The 22,544-nt window shown below is 41.1% G+C and overlaps 1 protein-coding gene across 5 annotated transcripts in view; it reads right to left on the bottom strand.

Annotated features, from left to right (window-relative positions):
• Nucleotides 1–3,699: 3,699 nt before the first annotated feature.
• The window catches only part of UBXN2B (UBX domain protein 2B), a 36,276-nt gene continuing 17,431 nt past the window's right edge, over nt 3,700–22,544 (bottom strand). For 2 of the 5 annotated variants that reach the window (XM_082364688.1, XM_082364687.1), the window contains 3 exons: nt 20,742–20,879; nt 14,149–14,310; nt 9,316–13,167 (listed from right to left, as the gene is read on the bottom strand). In XM_082364688.1, coding sequence (XP_082220814.1) covers nt 13,005–13,167; nt 14,149–14,310; nt 20,742–20,879 — 463 coding nt within the window. In that variant the 3' untranslated portion in view covers nt 9,316–13,004. The other 3 variants (XM_082364689.1, XM_082364686.1, XR_014236688.1) reach the window with 3 other exon arrangements.

The raw sequence follows: 22,544 nt of genomic DNA on the forward strand, positions 1-22,544 counted from the left end.
GAAGGGAAGGAGGGAGGGAGGGAAGCAGGAAGGGAGGGAGGGAAGGAGGGAGGGAGGGAAGAAAGGAGGAAGAAGGAAGGAAGGAAGGAAGGGAGGGAGGGAAGGAGGAAGGGAGGGAGGGAGGGAAGGAGGAAGGGAGGGAGGGAAGGAGTGTTATTTTAGGAAATAAACACTGAAGCAGATTATGAAGAGTCAAGAAAAACAGATATTGTCCTAAGTGAAGACTGAGTCACAAAGTGACAACATGGCACAGATTGTTGAATTTTTTAGTGACCAAAGACCTAAGAGAAGTGGATAATTATGTAATCAAAGTACTCAACAGCACAGAGATAACAAGGGATAATTTCACACTGAGTGCTCCTAGTATACAGAGAGGTCGAAAGAATCATGAGTGGAAATAATGAAATCAAGCAAAAGCTTAAAACAGCGAGGAACAAAGAAGAGAGTTTTAAAAATGTAGAATAGAAGACAAACAGGTCTACGATCTTGATAATTTGGCTCAAATGGTGTCAAATTAGGCCGGTCAGAACTACATCAATCTGGCTTTTGGGCCCTTTCGACATGACCCCATTGGTCTTTGAAAGCTTCTTTACTTTTAGTCCCCAGATAACCTGGGCTCACCTTGTATTTCCCTTTCCCTAACCTGGAGTCAACCATTTCTTCAAGGGGCTCTGGCTATTTTTAGTCGGGAATAATACGAGAGACCAAAATTTGGGCTAGAAATGGTAAGCAGTGCCCCCCCTCCACCCCTCAACTACACTGTAATCCCGTGGCAAATCTTTTCTAACAGCTTTTTTCTTATCGTAAATTTTTTCACATCATTATTTTACTAGACATTTTTCAAAAGACTGAATAGTGTCCTATGAAGGAACCATAATTTTTGTTGAACAGGTCTATGCCGTTAGATTCTAACAATTTTTTTTTAAAGGCTATTAAGCATTAGGCCCAGGAAAATTGTATTGGCCGGCAAAACTTTCACTGTCTTTAACCTGTTGCTTAATGCTTCCACAGATATTATTAGACTAAAATGTTTTTAATAAGAATTCTCAAATTCTCTTACCAGTAGACAGTCCCAGAAAAGCAATCCAAAAGGAAGAGAATAAACAACACGTTATATTTTCTCTGGATTTACTTGTTGGTTTCCGTTTTTGGCATCATTTGTCCATCTTCACTTCCATCGTAACATCTGTAGGCATGTTATGTTGGTCAGTGCTTAATTTTGTGGAAAAGAATCAGAATTAAGAACTGAAGGATGGTGTTCTGATCTCCTGGTTCTGGAGATGAGAAAATTGGGACTCACAGAGTTTGCGGTGGAGGCGTGATGAGGAATTTAGGACGTCCACCTTTATGCCAATTCTCTCCATTTTCATTTACGATTCTGCTACTCACGTCTCTGCTAGTGGCCTTGCGGATTGTGAACGTGCACGCACAGTTTTGTAAGAGGGAAAGGCAAAGATCAAAATAGAATTTACCGTGGTGAGAGCTGGTGACTGCAGATAAAATTAACACAGGAAAAGAGTTAAGAAGTCAGTTTATGGCAGTGCATTAAAACAGAGAGTGTCTTATCAAGAGTTGAGACCTTAGCGGGGCATTTTAAATGCTTTCCAGGGAGAATGGTCAGTGGGTAAGATACCAGTGATGGACATCTGGGCCACGTGTAATGGGCAATCTTGCACTGAATAACCCAAGGCCCAATACATTGACACGAGCAATATTTTTACGATTCAACACTGTTACATTTCTAAAGATGCTAATTATATTTAGCCAAGTATTCCTTATCTATACTGCAAAAGGTCAGAAAAAAACAGTGCTAAATGATACTGATGTTGGCATAATTCCTAGTTTTTATTTTAACAACTAACTTTCATCCTCTCTTTATTTTATTAAAATATCAAATCACTATGTTGTACACCTGAAACTAATACAATATTTTAAGGCAACTATACATCAGTAAATAAACCAACAGACCAACCAGCTGAGGGAAAGATAATGATGAGATTCTTTTACAGGGCCCGCACGCCGTCTGGTGGAGGAATAAGTAGCCAACATCTCGCACACGGATGTCCTAATGTTACCTTCTCAAAGGCAACTAAAAGGTTCTGTTTTACTATCAGTAACACCTTGATCTTTGTAAAGGTTAACAGGGCCTGTGGCCTTAGACATTTATTGCCAGATGATGACATATGAAAAATTTTTTTTCTTCACTCACTCCTTGACCCCATGTGGCTCCTCTCCATTGGTGGGAAGAAATGCAGTTCTTTCTCCTCTGACATCCTGGGCTGTTAATTTTAAGATTGGAGTCACCTCGTGAAAGAAGTTAAATTGTAATCAACAATAGCATTTTTGATATCGTTAAATGCTGCTAGGCAATGATACCTACTGTAGCAAACGTTGTCTCTCTGCCCCCGCTCCCCCATGTTTTAATACATTAGATTTTTGAAAGGCTGCTTTAAGAACTTTTCAGAGTTCTAAGTTTATTAATCTTTTTGGATTTCTTTCAAGATATTCTGGCTTATAGTTGTATAAGAATACTAGATTCTTGTACTAGATCAATACAAAAAAGAATTTGATATTTATATCTCCAGTTTAAAATAAAGACATAATATTCTTTTAGAAAGTGTCAGACCCTTTCAAATAGTCTGCTTTTTCTGTTACATCAGTCTTGATGTAACAAAATTGCTAGGAAGACGGCAAACATTGAGGAAAAATATAACAAAACATTGAACTGCATTAGAGTACTCCACACAAGAGCTAAATGGAACCAAAATTACCAAATCATCATAAATTAACATTTCACCTGAGGATGTTTCTGGTGGCGAAACTAAGAGTTACCATATTAGCTCAATATCCTTTAGAATATTACTTCATATGCTGAAAATTACTTAAAGTGCTGAATACTCACACTTTTGCATACACTTAAATGCAATTATTTAGGTAAAATCTTAGCCTCGATTGGACAACAATCCACTTAAAAGTGGAGTTAGGGGATCAATTTGTAGGTATAAAACAAAAACTTGTCATAAAATATAAAAACCTCTAGAAATGCAAACATCTCTTACAATTTTATTTTCATTAATAGATTAAGGGAGATCCTCTTATTTTAAAAAATAATTTAGAGGAAGAAAAAATACAGTTTGTGAATCGCCCCATGGTCCTTTGCACCTGGGGAGATGAGATCAGATGAATTGGGTGCCGCACACTCACCGAGGCACGGGTGTGACTTGGAATCAAATCTAGCCTTTTTGCTGTTTTCATTACATCTAAAACCAAAGGTTTAAGATGCCTATGGATACCATTCCTTGTTAAAAGTCATTTCTTATTTCCAGGACTGCACATAGAGAACCTACTTCACTTACCATTATAAGCTTTAGTGCCATTTCTCATGTCAAATATAAATACTTAAGATTTTGTACTTATGTTAAAAAAGAGAAACATGCAAATTAAATAAGTACTGGTTGAGTATTTTAACCTACCTAAAAGTGTGCTATTCAGGAGTATCAAAATTAAGAGAATTTTATAAAATCATTCTTTCTGTGAAATAATTTCAAGAAGAACATTGAAACTCATACATGTTTGCAGAGATCATCCTTTTCTGTTTATAAAGGTTATTTGGAAATCTGTAACTCCAGGTCATTTCTGCCTTCTTTGCTTGCGTGGAAGATTGGGTAATGGGGTTAATCTGGAGAACAAGAACAATATATAATGACTAGTGAGTTTTCTTTATAAGTTCAGCCAAATTGAGAGCGTAGCCAAAGTCAACAGCTCCACAAACTAGTCTGATTTCAAAGGCACAAGCAATGTGTGGTTATGGCCTTTAGTGTCATCTGAGTTTCTGCAGCTTTTCAGTTAACCAGAGTGTTGCCATATATTTTAGCACACTCCCAATTTATTGTGATTAAATTTCATTAAATCAACTTTCACATTTTGGGGTATCAGTATTAAAGTAACAAATGAGGATGGGGTATTACATTCAAAAATAAAATATCAAGGGCTAAACATTTTAAATAAATTATGTGCTATTAATAAATTAAAGACTATTATAAGACTAGCAATATTTTAACTCTGACATGAAGATCAAATCTATAAGAACAACCGTACTTAGAGTAAGCAAATAGAACAGAGCCCACTGAGATTGGGATTGATACATAGACACAAATATATATAAAATGGATAACTAAGAAGAACCTGCTGTATAAAAAAATAAATAAAATAAAATTCAAAAGAAAAAATATATTGGCGATGTGGCCACAAGGCCATCTTTGTTCCTTTGACTTGCCCCGAGCAACAGCTAGTAGTGGCCTTCCATGGTCCCATGTTATTTTTTTCTAGGAAAAACTCACCTTGAAGAACATTTAAAAGGATTGTTTATATTTATATTCTCCTTCCTGAAAAAGTTGCAAAACGTCTTTAACCTTAGTCAGTTTCATTTTAAGGGGGGTTATTTTCTCCATTCCTTTGTAACTCAGAATGCCAAAATGTAAGTCCTTTCATTGCTAATTATTAAAATATAAATATGAATTGATTAAAAACATAGTGGTGATAGTGGACATCTTTCCAGTATATGTCCTTAAAAAATGCTGGCTTTTGGGTTGAAATACATTTTATCATATTAAAGAAGTAACCATCAAAAAATAAAAAAGAAAAAAGAACTGAGCCCACTGAGGGGTTTCTACCACGTCTTTATAGAGCAGTGTTCTTCCTTATCTCTAAACTAGAATCACAGGCCCTGCTACTGGCTTTCAGACAGTCCCAGGCATCTCACCTCCTGCAGGCTTCTCCGGAGCACATTCTTCAGCCCTCTTCGCCCCAGTTCTACCTGGGGAAACGCCTGGACCACTGCTCACAGATACAGGTGCTTCCACTCTTGGGATGAGTCGAGGCCACCACTTCTAGATCACTTTTCTCCTTCTCCTTCCTTTAAACCCAAACAAAATATACAAATGTTTTCTGTCACCAGTATCGACTCTACTGGCACTATTTGGAATCTCCTTTTTAAAACGTAAATGCAAATATTCTTCCAACGTTCAGAGGGTCCTAATCTTAATTCACTGATTTGTTACTTATGGACCACTTACTGAGTGACTCCTATATCCAGGTTATTGTTTTAGGCCCTAAGGACACAGCAATAGGTTAAAAACAACCCTGCTCTCACAAACTCACATTCTGAGAATCTGGGGTGATAAAGTTAATTCGTTTAGGGAGACCCACGTAATAATGGAGGCCGTCCCAGGGGCTTGCCCATGCCACAGATCTAAACCTCATCCAGCCTGCATTTCTGGGAAACACCTGACAAGGAATCCTAACACCCACCAATCACAATCCTCCAATTCAGCTTTAGTGAGCTCACCTCACCCTAGAAAATGGGCCCTGCCAGCCTCGTAAGGAAACCCCCGCCTCCTAGCCAGTCAGGCCCTGTTTCCAGGTTGCCTCTTCTGAGCTCTGTGAACTCACTCTTGCCCCCAAACCTCCCTCACTGCTTGTAGGACCCTGTACTCCCCACTCCGTGGATGGTTTTCTCTTGGATAAAGGACATCAAACTCATCACCAAATTGTTTTAGTTTTATAATTGTCAGGGGGAACAGGAAAGAGTGCCTGAACATTAGGATGTAGGGATAAAATCAAATAAATGGACAAGGAAATGTTGGTATTGCGAACGCTGTAGTAAACAGGGTAGTGGGACTGAGAGCTGTGGACAAGGGAGGATGTTAGACCAAAGCATGAGTGGGGCTGGGGGGCGGGGGGCTCTCCGGAGAAATCACATCCAGGCTGGGGTCAGAGTGACACTGACCGCAAGTGACACGCTGCCCGCCAAACACAGGATTCTGCTCTGAGTGAGCCCTCGATAAATGCTGAACCCAAGCAGCGATCGCCAACACATGTATCTTTATCGCAAATGAACCACACACATGCTTCCTGTTAAAGAATGGAAAGTCAGATTAGTTTGAATAGCCGTAGAACACCTTTGTACACAGTGTTTCAAACAGTAACATTTGGGACCTCCCTGGTGGCGCAGTGGCTAAGACTCCGTCTGCCAATGCAGGGTATACGGGTTCGAGCCCTGGTCCGGGAAGATCCCACATGCCGCAGAGCAACTAAGCCCGTGCGCCACAACTACTGAGCCTGAGCTCTAGAGCCCGCGAGCCACAACTACTGAGCCCACGTGCCACGACTACTGAAGCCCACGTGCCTAGAGCCCGTGCTCCGCAACAAGAGAAGCCACCACAGTGAGAAGCCCGCGCACCACAACGAAGGGAAGGGTAGCCCCCGCTCGCCGCAACTAGAGAAAGCCCGCACGCAGCAACCAAGACCCAATGCAGCCAAAAATAAATAAATTTTAAAAACCCTCAAAAAACAGTAACATTTACTTCCATTACAAACATTTATAATAGGTTTTCAAGGGAAACAAAACCCACCTCTCAGCCTTGGTGTTATTATCATGTATTTATAACATGCATATATGAAACTTTTATTTGCATATAAGTTCACTACATTCATAAGAGTGATCTCTTCAGCTCAGGGGACGTTAAATCTGACATTGATCTGTAGGAAGGATGAACATTTCTTTCTAGAAGATGTTACTTCATCCTATGCCCTCCTGTGCTCAAAAGCCCAGACCCAGTTAAAAATCCCAGGCTGGGGGCAGGACCGCCCACTTGTATCAGCTATGTTCGTGCTTTCACTTCCAAGCCTACTGATGTTCTGAGTATTTGTAGTATTTATTGTTGCTACTTCCTAATCAACATAGATTCTGATAGAAAACTAAAACTTATACTTTCTACCATTCTTGATCCTATGATTAAAAATGATAAAATCTGTTGACAACAGAAGAAACAAGCCTTTCCCACAGGGACAAAAATGAAAAACAAAGCGGGAAAAATGTTAACTACAGAAACTACCATGTCGGACCTTTTACAATTAACAATGTTCTAAAAAGGACACTGAAAGGTGCCCTATGCAGACAAGGAAAATACAAACCAAAAAGCAGACACAGAGGCATAAAATCAAAGGACAGCCACTCATTTTAAGTACTCTTCTATCCCCAGGGTTAGAGCAAGGAAAGTCACTGTTGTACATACGTCTGTGTTGACATCTACACAAATAAACAGCAGGGCTAAGAGAGTTTACACTCAAGAAGGTAAAGGGCAGAAGAGAATTTTTGGAGGAAAAAAGGCAGTTGCCTTTAATCTCATGGACCTCTTTTGTTGGTGCCTAATTAACACACATAACTTCATTCAAGAGAAGCGCCAACTAAAACTTGTCGCTCGCCACCTGGCTCTACAAGGATGAAGTCAGTAGCCAGCGCAGCTACTGACCTTCAACGCCCCCTGAAAGGAGTTCAGGGTGGAGATCAGGAGTGAGACCTCTGTGCTCCGGGAAAAACTGGCAGAACAGGGCTTCAGATAGTTAGATATTTTCAAGAGAAGATTTTATGAGCTCCAATTCTTGCATCTCCCCATATCTAGAAGAGCACTAGAACCACTAACGGTGACATCTGTTCCTCGTGACTACCAGCAAGCCTCTGGCAACACGTGTGCTGGACTGCATGTCCGCCGTTCACTAAAATCCTATACAGCGCTGACCTTCCCCCATCTCCTTGGAGCAGTTCCTCAGAGCTATCTGAGACGCTGTCTCCAGGGCTATAGTCCTCATTTTGCCCCAAATAAAACTTAACTCGTAACTCTCATGTTGTGCATTTTTTTTTCAGTCCACAGGAGCCAATTGAAAAATGATTGTATTGCTGATTGTATGACGTCTCTAAGTCCATGCTAATAAGTTGGTAATTATCTCCAAAAAAGGCAAGAAATGTTGTGATATACTCAACAGAATGGACTTATTTCCACCTTTCCTACTGTAGCTTTCCTCTGAGCAGCCTAAGAAGCCATCTGAGATCACCTAGTCAGGACTCAGGAAGTTGTAAGGTTGCAGCTCCCCAGAATGATTCTGCAAGTCTCTTGCTTCATAGTGTGAAAAAACAAAAAATTCAAATGAATAAATTTTAAACATCTTGCTGAATTTATTGAACAATTCACGAATGGGCAGCAGCCAATCTAGCAAATAGAAACGAGCTCCCAGTAGCTGTTCAAGCTGAGACTTTTTTAGGCAGAAGAGGGTGGGAACAGAAAGATACACCGGCAGAAAAGCAGGTTGGTTATGGCAAAGGTCACTTTCCTTTAGGGGGTGGCAAGGGTTTATCAGACAGATGACCTAATTAGTGCTGATCAGATTATCGATTGACTGGTTTAAGATTCCATTTCTGGGAGAGCCCACACTGTAATTAAGTCAAGTCAGGGTTTGGTGATGTGGGCCTTGGCATTTAGGGGCTCCATTTTGGGCTACAGTCTTGTTTTTAACAATATAGAAACATTTATCTAAAAGAAAATAAATCATCAAGTTCAAAGTTTCTAAAAAAAGCTCCCCGCCCTCCTATTTTTTCAGAAACTTAGGTCATAGCTCTAAATTCTAAAGAGGCCAAATTGTTAAGTATAAGCTAAGTAGACTATATAGCTAGCTGTTAGTTCTGGGCCACATGAGTAATTTATATGTGCTGTACAAACACCACGCACACTGTTATACATATGCAATGGGGCTCCTTTTACAAGACATTTACTTGGAGTTAAAAGATACTTTAAAATTAGATAGGGCTTCCCTGGTGGCGCAGTGGTTGAGAATCTGCCTGCCAATGCAGGGGACACGGGTTCGAGCCCTAGTCCGGGAAGATCCCACATGCCGCAGAGCAACTGGGCCCGTGAGCCACAGTTACTGAGCCTGCGCATCTGGAGCCTGTGCTCCTCAACAAGAGAGGCCGCGACAGTGAGTTGCCCCCGCACTGCGATGAAGAGTGGCCCCCGCTTGCCGCAACTGGAGAAAGCCCTCGCACAGAAACGAAGACCCAACACAGCCATAAATAAATAATTAAACTAATACTTAAAAAAACAAAAAACAAAACTGACAGGGCATATCCTTATTTAAAAAAAATTAGATAGAGGATTATAGAAAGTGTTTCTTAGCCTTTATGACAACACTGGACACATATGTATTTATGTGCATTGCTGATCAGGGACAAAAACTCTTAATGGAAAACATGAGGCACTTTATCAACAACACATGTCGTGACAAGGTTTTCAAGAGATCCAGTGTGGCCGAAGTGAAGAAAAATTTGCCCCTTTATTTTGGTGGAATAAAAACAGAACCAGTAATGGAAACAGATCACATCGCTACAGCTCAGATCCCTCTGCCCGTCAGAAAGACGTACCACGGGAAATGTTACCCTTACAATACTCCACTAGGCCACTCAAATAAAACTGCAAATCAAAGGACATTCTGAAAAGGATTTTCAATGACTTTCAGTGAAAACATTCTTTATTGGTAAGTGAAAACGTCCTTACACACACGTCATGCAAAACAATTGACGTCACACAATCTCTTCTGAGAGGATTATAAATTTTAAAAGTTACAGCGACTGCAACAGTACAAAGAATTCAGGAAAACTCTAAATGAAGCAAAACACTTTGTAGAACACACGAAAGTACTGTTCATCCCTCTGGATGTTTGATCCGCCCTCCAGATGTGAATCTATTTTGGAACCATTATATACAGAAATGGCAGTCGTTTTTGTATGTGTGTCTACAGGCACTCCATCTAATTGACTAAAAAGAAACTACAAGGATAACGTTTCAAATAATTTTACAGGGTCTGGTTAATTGTTTTCTCCATTTTGTTAATCCAAAACAGGGCAATGCCCGTTTATTTGAAATGTTAATTTGTTTCAATAGATTATTTCTGCAGGAATACGATTTTGCTCCTTGAAAATGTAGTTTATCCCTGGTAACCTTTCTGAACAGAGGCTGACTTTTTGAATTGTCATTTGTATATTCTCCAGGTTGTTTTCAGTTAGTGGAAAGGAACAGAGCTTCCCATGCTGAGGAGAAGACTTAGGACTACGCTTCTTCTTCTGGATTACGACACCGAGAACGAGTTTTCTCTGTGGTGGTGAGATCAACACTTGCGCGGTGGGCAGGTCTGGCAGCCCTGCCACTATCCGCCCCTCACACGGGTAAGTTCAGCTCCTGGAAGCGATGGGAGCCCCAGAGAAAGGTCACGTCCAAAGCTCCTACTGGCACATTCCAGTCAAGTGGCAGTGAGGAGGCACAGTGGGCTTTTCTAGACACCCTGAAGTGAGCGCTGCTGCAACAAAGACCTACAAGTGCGGAGGTGGCTCTGCGCCTGGGCAGCGGCTAGAGGCTGGGAGAGGTTTTAGGAGCGCGACAGAGAGAGCCGAGGCTGCCTTGAGCCCTGCGGCAGACACGTGGACGCGGACGGCTCCGAGGAGGCAAGGGGTGCGTGCGGCTGCTGCGAGGACACGCCTACCAGCGACAGGGACCCGAGAGGCGCGGCCAGGGAGGGCTCAGGAGGGGACGCGGAGCGCGCTGCGGGAAGCGGAAGGAAACGAGATGCCGGGGACACGGCGGCAGGAGGCTTGGCTGCAGCCGCGTGGAAAGCAAGAGGCCTGAGGGAGACTCGGGACACCGAGCTGAAAAGACTTCCAAGCAAGGCGGGGAAGGCGCAGCCTGCTTCCTCCCTACTGATGACGGTAAAACGTGAGAGGAAGCAGATAAATTGAGGGAAGGAATGGTAAAAAAGAAGGAAACAGGACTTGATGACTTGGAAATTCTTAGTTTACCCGAGCGAACGGCAAAGACATTAAGAGATTCACTGTCAGGAAAGATGGCTCTAAGGAAAGACATGAGATTGTGGCCTATAACTTTTTGCTAATACCTGAGAAAGATTTAAAAAAAAAAGGTCACATCAAAGGCTCTTTAAAGAGATTAAGAGTGTGACTCACAGAGCCCCTCAGCCATCTCAGAAAAGGCCAAAAAGAGAGCTGGATTATCTAGGAAAGCTCTGGGGAGGAGCCTCTGGTCTAATGGAGCAACTTCTGTAACATGCACAGAAGACCCACAGACATTGCCGTCTTAAACTAAAAGGGACAGAGACAGAATGAAATGAAAAAAGGTGGCTGAACCTCCCACGATTCCACAGGCAAGAAACAAGCTGATAAAACTACTCAGCTGCAAACACCTGCTACCTCTCATGTATAAGGAAAGACCCTGAGGGAAAGTCACACGTCTATGGGCCGCTGCTGTGAGCCACAGGAGATTATTCCCAGGCCCCGAAACCTAACGGAGCGTGCCTGGCTGAACTTCTAAATTGCTTGGCACTGCTGGCTCCTTTTCCCCTTCCAGTTTCTATTTTTTTGAACAGGAAGGTTTATAACGATTATTCTATGCCTGTCTTACCCTTATATTTGGGAGCAGATACCTGGGTTTCTAGGTTCACAGATGGAGAGAAACTGTGTCCCAGGACACACACCCAGATGCTCACTCATACTTCAGATGAGGAGATTATCCTGGATTATCTGTGTGAACCAAATGTAAGCACTAGGGTGCTTGTAAGAAGAAAGCAGGAGAATCAAAGTCGGAAGTAAATGATGTAAGGACAGAAGCAGAGACGTGGAGGGATACAGCCATAAGGGAAGGGATGCCATCCGCCTCTACAAGTTGGAAGAGGCAAAGAAGAGACCACCCCTGGTGCCTGCAGAAGGAACCGGTGATATGTCACCTTACATGACAAAAGGGATTTCAAGGATTTGGTTAAGGTTACTGTGGACCTTATGATGGGGAGGTCATCCTGGATTATCTGGCAGACCAATCTAATCACACGGGTCCTTAGAAGCAGAGACTCTTTCCCGGCTGTTCTCAAGGAGATGTGATGACACTGGAGCCAGAGACATACAGTATTGCTGGTTGTGAAGATGGAAGAGGGCCACAGGCCAAGGAATGCAGGTGGCCTCTCGAAGTTGGAAAGGCAAGGAAACGTTTCTCCCCCTAGAGCCTCCCCAGGGAATGCTGCCTTGTTGACACCTGACTTTAGCCCAGTGAGACCCACGTGAGACATCTCACCTATAGAAGAAACCTAGGCTGTTTTAAGCCACTAAATTTGTAGTAATTTGTTACAGCAGCAATAAAAGACGACAATAAAAGACTAACCAGGAGGGGTGACCAAAGATGAAATGGTGTCTGGGAAGAAGGAAAAGCTTTTCTCCCATCCTGCTGTAGCCTCCCTTACTCAGGAAATAGCTGGCGTCAGGAGAAACGCAGACATTTACGCTGGTAACTCTTCAGATCCAGCCTGGCTGACAGAATTCACATTCCTGTATGTCTACACTCATTTTGTCTTGCAGTAAACTACATTCTGGGTCGAACACTTAGAACAGTGTTTAGTGTATGTAGTGGGTCCTCTGGAACAACGCGTCGGATGAATAAATGAATGTGATCACGGCAGGCTCTGCGAGGGACTGGAGTTAGCTAAAGTGCTGGTGGACACATCTCAGGAACTGCTGACCTTTGTCTTTGTTTCTAGTTTAGGATGGTCAGAGTCCTGTAAAATACAAGGCTAAACTGTATTTTCTGACATGAGTAAACAGCTAAATCAGCAAGGAAAAAGGATGTGTAAAATCTTAATAGGAGAAATAATTATCGTATGATCAAAGTATTTCAAAATCAGATACAGATACTTTTCAGTATACATTACAGAAAAATTTTCAAAGTATTTGATCAGAAGATTTCTTAATGGCTGTTGATCAATGCAGCATCAAGAAACTTTAGTGCAGATTTTACCAAATGCATTTATCAAAATGGGGTTTTGTTCATTTTCTCTGAAAACAAATGTTGTTGCATTAACGCTGATCATGTATCAAATTGGTTTGCCTGAATATTTAAAAGCTATCAACAGAAGCCAGCCCTTGCAGCTAAAACCTCCAACATATTTCTCAAGATCTATTCCTAGTCCAAATTTGCCTAGACTAACGCTGGAAGACAGAATAAGAATAAAACCAAAATTTATCTGTATAAATAATAAAAATAACTTTTTACAGTCTAAGTGTTTTCCTCACTAATATGGCACATTATCGTTCCTACATGCTACTTGCATGGGTAGGAGGAATATCATTTTAGTTGCTGGAGTATCACAGTGTTAAGAATATCTGCTTCTTGTAGTGTCAGGCTTTCATCTGTTAGCTCTTTGTTTGGAAATGAAGTCACAAGAATAAAGTCAAGAGTTGCAAATTCAGGACGGGACTGTACAATAAAGTCCCGAACATCCAGGATCCTGAAGAAATAAGATAAAAATAATTTGTGATACAAAGGTTTTATTGTCAATTAAGCTTTTAGCTAAAACTAGATAATAAAAAAAAAATCACACAATTCCTATCCTTATTTAAATGTGTTGTAACCTTCTTTAATTTAATTTCAATGGATGGATTTACCTTGGCTTTATGGTAAAACGTGAGGATTAACTTTGGAGCGCACCTGACATTTACTCTCACTGTAAACAGACACAATCTTTAGGTGAGTTATGCATCAGAGAAATGTCAACAATGTTACTACACTACAGGGCCTATTTTTTCAGAGTATAAAATATCTTAGCAGCACATGACCCAGAAAAAGGTACCTCAGATGAGCCTGTGTCAGTGTGAGTCTATAACTATGAAAAGTGTAAGTTATAAAAATAATGAAAAAAATTACGCTCACATATATACAGTAGCTCAACTAAGATCATAAATGTATCTCTTAGAGGGATACAATGAACAAATAAAAATAATATCTTATTAGCACAACAAATGTACAATGAATGTTAAAATGACATTTAAAACTGTTTATTTGAAGTGCTTGATAAGAGCACAATTAAACTTTATTTACACTATAAATTTATGTTATAAAGAATTTGCTATGTAGAAAGTTAATCCTAATCAGGGTTATCATAAATTTTTAAAGGAGTAAAGTCCAAATCAGGTTGTACTAAAGCAAATCAAATCTGATTCAACTTCTCATGGTTTTAGCAAGGGTGCAAAACCACAGCTTTTAACAATTTTCTTTATTTTTGAGTGGTATCTGCATTTGCACTAGTATTGGGACAGTTTACAGAGGATGTTTAAGTACTAAATGTTTCACTTCTCACACACAGCTATTATTCTTTTAAAGTTTTTGTTTTCTGTCAAAAACTTACTTCAAAAGTAAATGTAAAGAATTTCGTATTCTTCATGACTCAAGCTGCATCCAGTTTTACAAAGATAAGTCACCCCAAGCTTACCTGTGTGTACTATTGAATCTTTGTATCAAACGGCTCCCGTCTGCTAACCTGATCTGAATTTTGGTCGTTGGCACGGAATCATCAATAAGAACAACTGCATTAAGTAGTGACTTCTCCTCTTCTTCTGGGGAGGAAGGCGTACTGACTATTTCAGGTGTGAGGCTAAGAAAGAAGAACTAAAGAATCAGAATGTAAATCTGAATACGTAAGATGCACGACAACCTGAAGACAGTAGAACAACCACTCAGACTTTCACCTGACCTCCAGTCATCCCGCCATGGCTTCTGCCCCAGTGAGAACACGGCTTCCTCGGGGTCTCCTATTCTTCTTCCAACTTCTTTCACTATATTAAAATTACTTTGGGTCCTATGATTCTGATTTAGTTTATCCAGCCTCTTTTGAAAGCCTAACTCTGTATTCCTTCCTCCCCAATCCCTTTGACATTTCATGAGACTCTTCAGCACAATGGTCTTCAGTCAGAAACCTGAGCAACTTGGAGTTAACGTCCAGGACTGACCATGAGCACAGACAGACTTGGTTTCAGATCCCAGCTTTGTCAATTGTGTGAACTCGAGTACCTAAATTAATCTCTCTGAATCCCAGTTCTATCATTTATAAAATGGGGGGGAAACAATAATATGTCATGTAGGTCTGTTATAGTAAGTCCTTCATATAGTGCTTGGAACAGTGTTTCAAGAGATATCAGCCACATTTGTACATATCATAAGCACTAAGCTATTAACGTAAACTTCGTTGATATTACTTTAAAAATCTGCTTTAAGTAGTTACTGCTTTACAAAAGAGTAGTTCCTAAGTGTGAGTGAGAAATGAAATTTAATATATGGTGATGAATTTATAATGAACCTTGTGTGATACAATCTCTTACCACTGGACCTTGGTTACTAGTGACCACGGTGCCTTCTAACGCTAGCAGGATGACCCATCATTGTAAGCCGAAAGCGAATCTCAAAAATAGAGTGCTCTTTTGATTAAGCAATTAAAACAAATGAAAAGAAATTTAGAAATTCTTCAGAGGCATCAAATCTTAATCCTCTTTCAGTCATCCTGCGGGATTCTTTGATAGTCTTGATGTTGATTCTCTCAAATACTGGGACTTAGATGGCTCCCTATAAATGAGTGTCTTTTGAAAAACATAAAATAAATATATATTTATTAGTATAAAAGTCCTATGAGCGTTTGTGCTTTAGTCTGGTGTAAACCTAGCTCATCGTGACTCCAATCCCCACCCAAAAACTTTCTCAGCATATCTGGCAAAGTGGGAAAATTAACTGGTACTTACTGCTAACACTTCGCCTTTCCTTAGCTACTTCCTGACACATATTTTAGAACTAATTTCAGAGTGTGTATGATAAAGAGATGGAAGAGGAGAAAATGATGATCTGCAGTCACTGCTCAGGTAGTATTAAGGGATTTCCTTTCAAGTTGGGAACTGAGGACTGAAACAGCTGCACCGCCAAGGTGGGTTACTCTGCAACAGTCCAGCGTCCCTCACACAGGGAGGGGGACGAAACCCAAAGCGTGGACGGGAGTCAGTGAGCACAGAGGGCCTCTTCCCTCTCCCTCTGCACCCTTATAACCAGGTCTACACACTGTCATCACCACCACCAGCACAGCCGCTGCAGCATTTGCTATTTCATTTAGATCCTGGAGCGAGGGAGGCACTGTTGCTTAGTGGGCAACAGCACGGATACAGGGGCCCGACTCCGGGACTGACTCTGCCACTTACTAGACGTGTGACTCTGGGCAAGTCACTTAACCTCTTTGTGCCCAAGGAAAGGCGAAGTGTTGGCAGTAAGTGCCAGTTAATTTTCCCACTTTGCCAGATACGCTGAGGAAGTTGGTGGGTGGGAATTGGAGTCACGATGAGCTAGGTTTACACTAGACTAAAGCACAAACGCTCATAGGACTTTTATACTAATAAATATATATTTATTTTATGTTTTTCAAAAGAAGGTCATTTATAGGGAGCCATCTAAGTCTCAGTATTTGAGAGAATCAACATCAAAGACGATCAAAGAATCCCTTAGGATGACTGAGAGAGGATTAAGATTTGATGTCTATTTGTAAAAGAGAGACAACAGTAGCACTGTTTCAATTAATTAGACATATAAGCACGTCAAACAGTGCTTTTATATGGTTGGCACTGCCTCCAAGTTAGCTATTAGCATTGTAACTATTACCCTAACAACAACGAGGGGAGGAAAAGTTACCCCTGTTACCCCACCGACAGATGAGAAAGCTCAGGTTCCTCCCAGGTTCTTCCCACGACATCAAGTTGCCTCGTATTGCTGCTTCTGTACTTTAATGCTTTCTACAGATTCTGACCAGGTAAGCTACTTCTTTACTTCTTCCTTTTTTTTTTGTTGGCTGGGCCGAGTGGCTTGCAGGATCTCAGTTCCCTGACCAGGGATTGAACTCGGGCCACGTCAGTGAAAGGCCGCAATCCTAACCATCAGACCACTGGGGAACTCCCAGGTAAGCTACTTCTTAAAACATAAAAATAAAGTACAGGGCAGGGGCTCTAGGGAAGAAAAGCTTTCATGCATTTCTTTGTAGGATGTGTGTGTGTCAACGTGAAATTACATGGAATAATAGTTGAGGGCTGGAATGGCCTTTCGAGATAATTAAGGCCAACCACACCATTTTACAGGAAAGGAAAACTGAGTCCCAGAGATTGAAAGATACCCTCAGAGTGACAGAGACAGGCAGTGAACAAGCTGGTCAGTGTGTTGACAAAAGCTAGGAAGGAAGAAAGACCATTCTATAGCTGTTAGATCTGCCTCTCAGGAAAAAGTACTTAACCTGTTCTTTTTGTCCCTGGCTTTCCTCGGTTGGTGAGATCACTCCATTTTTTTAAATATAATTTTATTTCTTTCAATGAATTTGAAATAAAAAAAAATTTGGAATAATGAAAAAAAAAAAGTCATATTAACTTTAACATTTAGCTCTCAAACTCACGGCTGCATGTTATTTCAAACTTTCTCCTCATCATTCAATTTATCAAGCCATAGTGACATTTTTAATACATTGTATGTATGCTTCAAGAATTTACATTAAAAAGAAAAATTTTTTAAAAAGGAAAAGAAGAAAGTTAATTGATGAAACAAGCTTTCTAGGCAAACTGGAGGAAAGGATGTAGCTTGTAAGCGGAGTGGTTCCGTCAGACCCATCTTCTTCGGACTTGAAAGAGGGTGGTGAGGATGGATGTAATAAACTCAGAGGCTAAGAGGCATGTATTAAGAAAGCTGATTCTCGTCCGGCTCTGTTTTGCCAGCAGAGCTGCTGCGAGTGAGGGGCGGGGGTAGCACGGGCGCTGTGGGAAAGCCGGGAACGTGCGGGCTCGGCCGTCCGGGGGCGGGAGAGGGGCGGCCCGCCTGTCCAGCACGGGCGCGCGGGCGCCCCCGGCGGCAGTGACCGCGCACGGCAGACAGATCCAGTGGCTGTGCAGTCAGGCAAGGGGCCGCAGAACCGCTGGCCCGAGAACGAAGCGGAGGCAGGAAGGAAGGGGCTGTGAGACGTTAGAGAAGAGGGCCCTCCAGGGTCCAGGGACCAAGGCGAAGGCACACCTCTGGTGCAGTGGCCGGGCTCGGGCCAAACGGCAAACGGAAGCTTCTGGATGCACAGTGTGCCAGACAGGCGGCGACTGTCCTGACGCAGAGGGAGATTTACTTCAAATCACGATCTGTATCATCATACACGCCAGCTCAAAAGCCTACCGTGAATGTCTGTCAGAAATGCTAGCCCTGCCCGTCAAAAATGATTCTGAGGTTTTCTAGCTCTACCTGGCTCACCAAGCTCATTTTTATTAAATAATTGTATTGTTCTACTACAAAAATTTGTAGTTTTACATCTACGGTTTGCTTGCTCCTATAATATTACGTGAAGGTACTGGGTAATATTTCTATCGCATTTAGGTTTACCCCATTTTATTGTGGTCTACAAATAATTAAGTCAATTTCCATCTATGTAAAGTTCTGTTTGCAATTAGACTGCCAACTATGGAAGACAATGGAATCATTTCTCATTCTGTTTCATTTGCTTCTTTTTAATTACTTCTCTGTTCAGTAAATAGTTGTCTGAAACTCTTGGGAAATAAGCCATTTTAGAAAGTTACTTTCTGAATAGAAAAAGGCTGACTGTTAGAACTTTTATGTTTTAATATATTTCTTGACCTGAAGCCCTCTAAAATGCTCTATGCAACCCTTCACCTTCTTAGAATATACATAGCCAACTATTCCGCACCTGGATCCACGTACATCATACAGGCTCACACCACCACGCTCATCTCCTGTGTAAATTTCCCATGTATGAGAAGCTGGAAATTCTGAAGACTACATTTCTCAGACTCCCTTGTAGCTAGGATTTTGTAGGATTTCACCCTTCCATCAAGCAAACAAATACATACTTGTACGGTGAAAGTTAAGACCGTGGCGTGGAGATGATGCAGCTCTTCTGGTCCCCAGGGTCCTGGAGGCATCTGACTCTCCCAGTGCAGTCACGATGGGGTGTCCTAGCTCTGGGCCCCAGCTCCACAGGCTCTGAGCAACCGATGGGGCACAGGAGGTGTTTTCTCTAGAAAGTTCTGTTTGCTTCTCCCATCTAAGGGAAGCTTGGTTTGCTATCTCTTCCAGAAATTCTATAAATTATTCAAGGCTCTGTAAGAAAACCCTTACCATTTAATCTAGCAAATGGATTCTGTTTTCTATAATCAAAAACCCTGACCAATATGGCTAATGATGAACACAGCATTATCACCACTTATCTTTGCCATTCTTCCTTCATCATTTTCTCCTTTTTTAAATGTCATTTTCTCTAGTTATTTCCCTTATAAGTAAAAAGGCTGGCCTTTGTAAGATATATAATCAATCAGATGATAAATCGTTATTTTCATGAGTTCAAACTGCCAATTATAATCACTGGGTCTTCTTAGCTATCTTCCCTTTAGGCAACCTTCTTCAATTTCAATTCTAGGTTTACTATACAACTGACCCTTGAAAAACACAGGTTTGAACTGGGCAGGTCCACTTATGCGTGGATTTTCTTCAACAGCAAACACTATTACATGATCTATAATATAGAGTACTACACGATCCGAGGATGGGGAATCGTGGATACAGAGAGCCAATTATAAGAGGAGTTTCGACCGCTTGGAGGGTCGGCGCCCCGAACCCCCGTGTTTTTCAAGGGTCAACTGTACTTCTACTAACAAAGATATGCATTCTAACTTTAATTCTTGGTCATACACTTAAATAATAGAAAAAGAAAGTATATGAAACAAAGAGATGACTGGGCATTTAACCTGTGTTTTAATTAAAAATCATAATCTCAATAAATATTAAGTAAAAAATGAGAAGTGCTAGAAAATATTAAAAAAATATCTGGGGGTCGTAGCTATAAAAAAAAAAAGGAGGGAAGAAATAGGACAATTCAGGAGAAGCCTGACTGTGTTGAAAGTAAAGAGAGATGAGGGAGAAAATTTCCAAGTAGACCTGTCCTTAAAAAAGCCAGGTCAACACGTGTTCCTGTATTCTCTACATGTCTCAGAAATCAGCCTCTAATCGGAGAAAAGGATGCAGAAAGGGAGACTTGAGAAATGAAAGGCAGGTGCAGAGAGCTGATACTGAATTCTTTCCTATGTTGAGAAATGAGAGGGGAAGAGAGAACCGGTGTGCACAAGGCAACTGAAAAGAACTCGGAAGGGAAGGAATCACGTGAAAAGGAACAAAGGGTGCACAAAAGGGTATCTTGGAAACATGGCTAAGACCGCAATTCAACATGCCACCTGCAGTAACGTGTGGACAAATGGAGGGTCATGTTTACCAGCACACGTAACAAGCTTTATGAAGAGGCAAGCCGTAGCTATTGTAAAGGTGTCCACTCGTACATTACACCATGCACACTGGTTTCTAAATTGTGCTCGGCAAAGTCTTAGGGTTCTTTGGAAATGTCTGAGACAATTCCCTCTTCCTGCAACAAGAGGAGTTCTCTATGTGTGTCCATAACTTGAAGAAAGAGTTTGGCTGCTTAAGATATATCGAAAATAACCAACTTAAGCACATTGCTTTGGCTTCAAGAGCTTAACAATTACCTACGGCAGACAGAGATGCTTACAGCTGTGATCTAAGATACCTACTGTTTTATCAACAATTCCCCCTGTGAACCCACGTAATCGTAATCAGAAAGAGGCAGGATGGCACAGTGGTAAAAAGCACAGACTCGGGGGCCAGAGTGCCCAGTTTGAAGCTCACACGCTAACCACTTCCTCGCTCAATCACCCTGGGCAAACTGCTGCATCTGCAAATGGAGTGATTAACAGGATCTACGTCAAGGAGCAGTTGTAAAGATGAAATGAGGTAATGACTGTAAAAGTGCTTTGAGGGCCGGGAATGTGGTAACTGCTATCTAAGTATCACCTACTAATGTTATCACCAGATTGGCACATCTAATTCCATCAGCAAGGTCTTCATAGTTTATATTTTAGTTTTTACTTTCCAGGTTAATTTGCTTTTCTTATTCTCAAAGAAAATTCATGTTGAACAAAGACAAGTACTTTTCGCATTTTAGGGTTTTACCTCCCAAGTTTCTGTCCTTCTCCACTAAAAGCCTTGAACCTCAGTCTAGGTTTTACGTATTCTTGATCCTGATGATCCTCCATATCCAGATTCACGTGGCCTCTGTGAACCAGGTGCTGAAGCTCCGGGGGAATCTCTCTTAAAAGAAGAAAAACCACAGTGAGATACCACCTCACACCTGTCAGAATGGCATTAATCAAAAAGAACACAAATAACAAACGTTGGCGAGGATGTGAAGAAAAGAGAACCCCTGTACACTGTTGGTGGGAATGTAAATTGGTGCAGCCACTGTGGAAAACAGTATGGAGGTTTCTCAAAAAACTAAAAATAGAGCTACCAAATGACCCAGCAATTCCACTCTTGAGTATATATCCAAAAAAACACAAAAGCACTAATTCCAAAAGATGCATCCACCCCAAGGTTCACAGCAGCATTATTTACAATTGCCAAGATATGGAAGCAACCTCAGTGTCCATCAACAGATGAATGGATAAAGAAGATGTGGTACATATATACAATGGAATACTCTTCAGCCATAAAAAAGAATAAAATTTTGCCATTTGCAGCAATACGCATGGACTTAGAGGGCATTATGCTAAATGAAGTAAGTCAGAGAAAGACAAATACTGTATGATATCACTTACATGTGTAATCTAAAAAAATACAACAATCTAGTGAATATAACAACAAAAAAAGAAGCAGACTCACAGATACACAGAACAAACTAGCAGTTACCAGTGGGGTGGGGGGGAATATTGAGCTAGGGGAGTGGGAGGTACAAACTATTAGATGTAAGACAGGCTACAAGGAGGTATTGTACAACACAGGGAATATAGGCAATATTTTGGAGTAACTGTGAATGGAAGGTAACCTTTAAAAATTGTATAAAAATAAAATAAAAATTTTAAAAAAGGAAAAATGTTTTAGTAAACTTTTCGAAAAATGAGTCTACACTGTTGAGATTGTGATAGTTAAGTTGTGAACTTGAAAACAGCAATTTTTGCTTAATTTATAATTTAAAAATTTCCGTGATGATTGACTAGTTCTAGTAGATATTTCTTTCTTAAAGGTGCATCACGTTATTCCTTAGTGATTCTCAACATAGGGATTTTGTTGTCACAGGGAGGCTGGAGTGCTTCTGACAGAAGGCCAGATTGTAGGGCGGCAATTTACACCTAAGTCGGCATTAGAAAATCCCGATGAGGACATAACAGTTAATGTGGATATTTATTTCTAAACACCCTGGAGGAAGTTTGGAAATTTGACAGGGGTGATTTTGATTGTCATGTGATTCATGCATGCTGCCCTCCTTTAGGGTCAGGATCGGGGCAGGAGATGCTCTGTCTCGGGGTCTCAACTTACACGATGAAGACTTGTCGGGGGTTCCACAGAACCACTGAGGGCCCCACCAGGGGGTCACATGGATGACAAGGCTGTTTATAACACCTGAGCCTAAAACCTAAGGCTTAGGCTCTATCTTACATATAAGCAAAAAAAAAATTTTTTTTTTTTTTTGGTATTGTATAAATATGCTTTGAACTTTTCAGGAACTCATCTGCCATATAAACAGAAGGAACATTGCACTTTGCTTTGTTTGGAACTGTACCAAGTGCCTGACTGCAATGCCACTTATAGTAATTAAGTTGCCAAAGTCACACACCTCATTATTCTGTTTTTTGTGTGTCGCATCTACATGAAAAGTGCTAGACTGCACACAGGTGCAGTCTAGGTCAGTCTATCTGTCTACTCTGTTATGTCTTCTGGTGTAATCATACCTAGGCATTAGACGTTGAAATATGTTTA

The sequence above is a fragment of the Balaenoptera borealis genome, assembly GCF_965194805.1.
Source record: "Balaenoptera borealis genome assembly, chromosome: 17".
Taxonomy (NCBI): domain Eukaryota; kingdom Metazoa; phylum Chordata; class Mammalia; order Artiodactyla; family Balaenopteridae; genus Balaenoptera; species Balaenoptera borealis.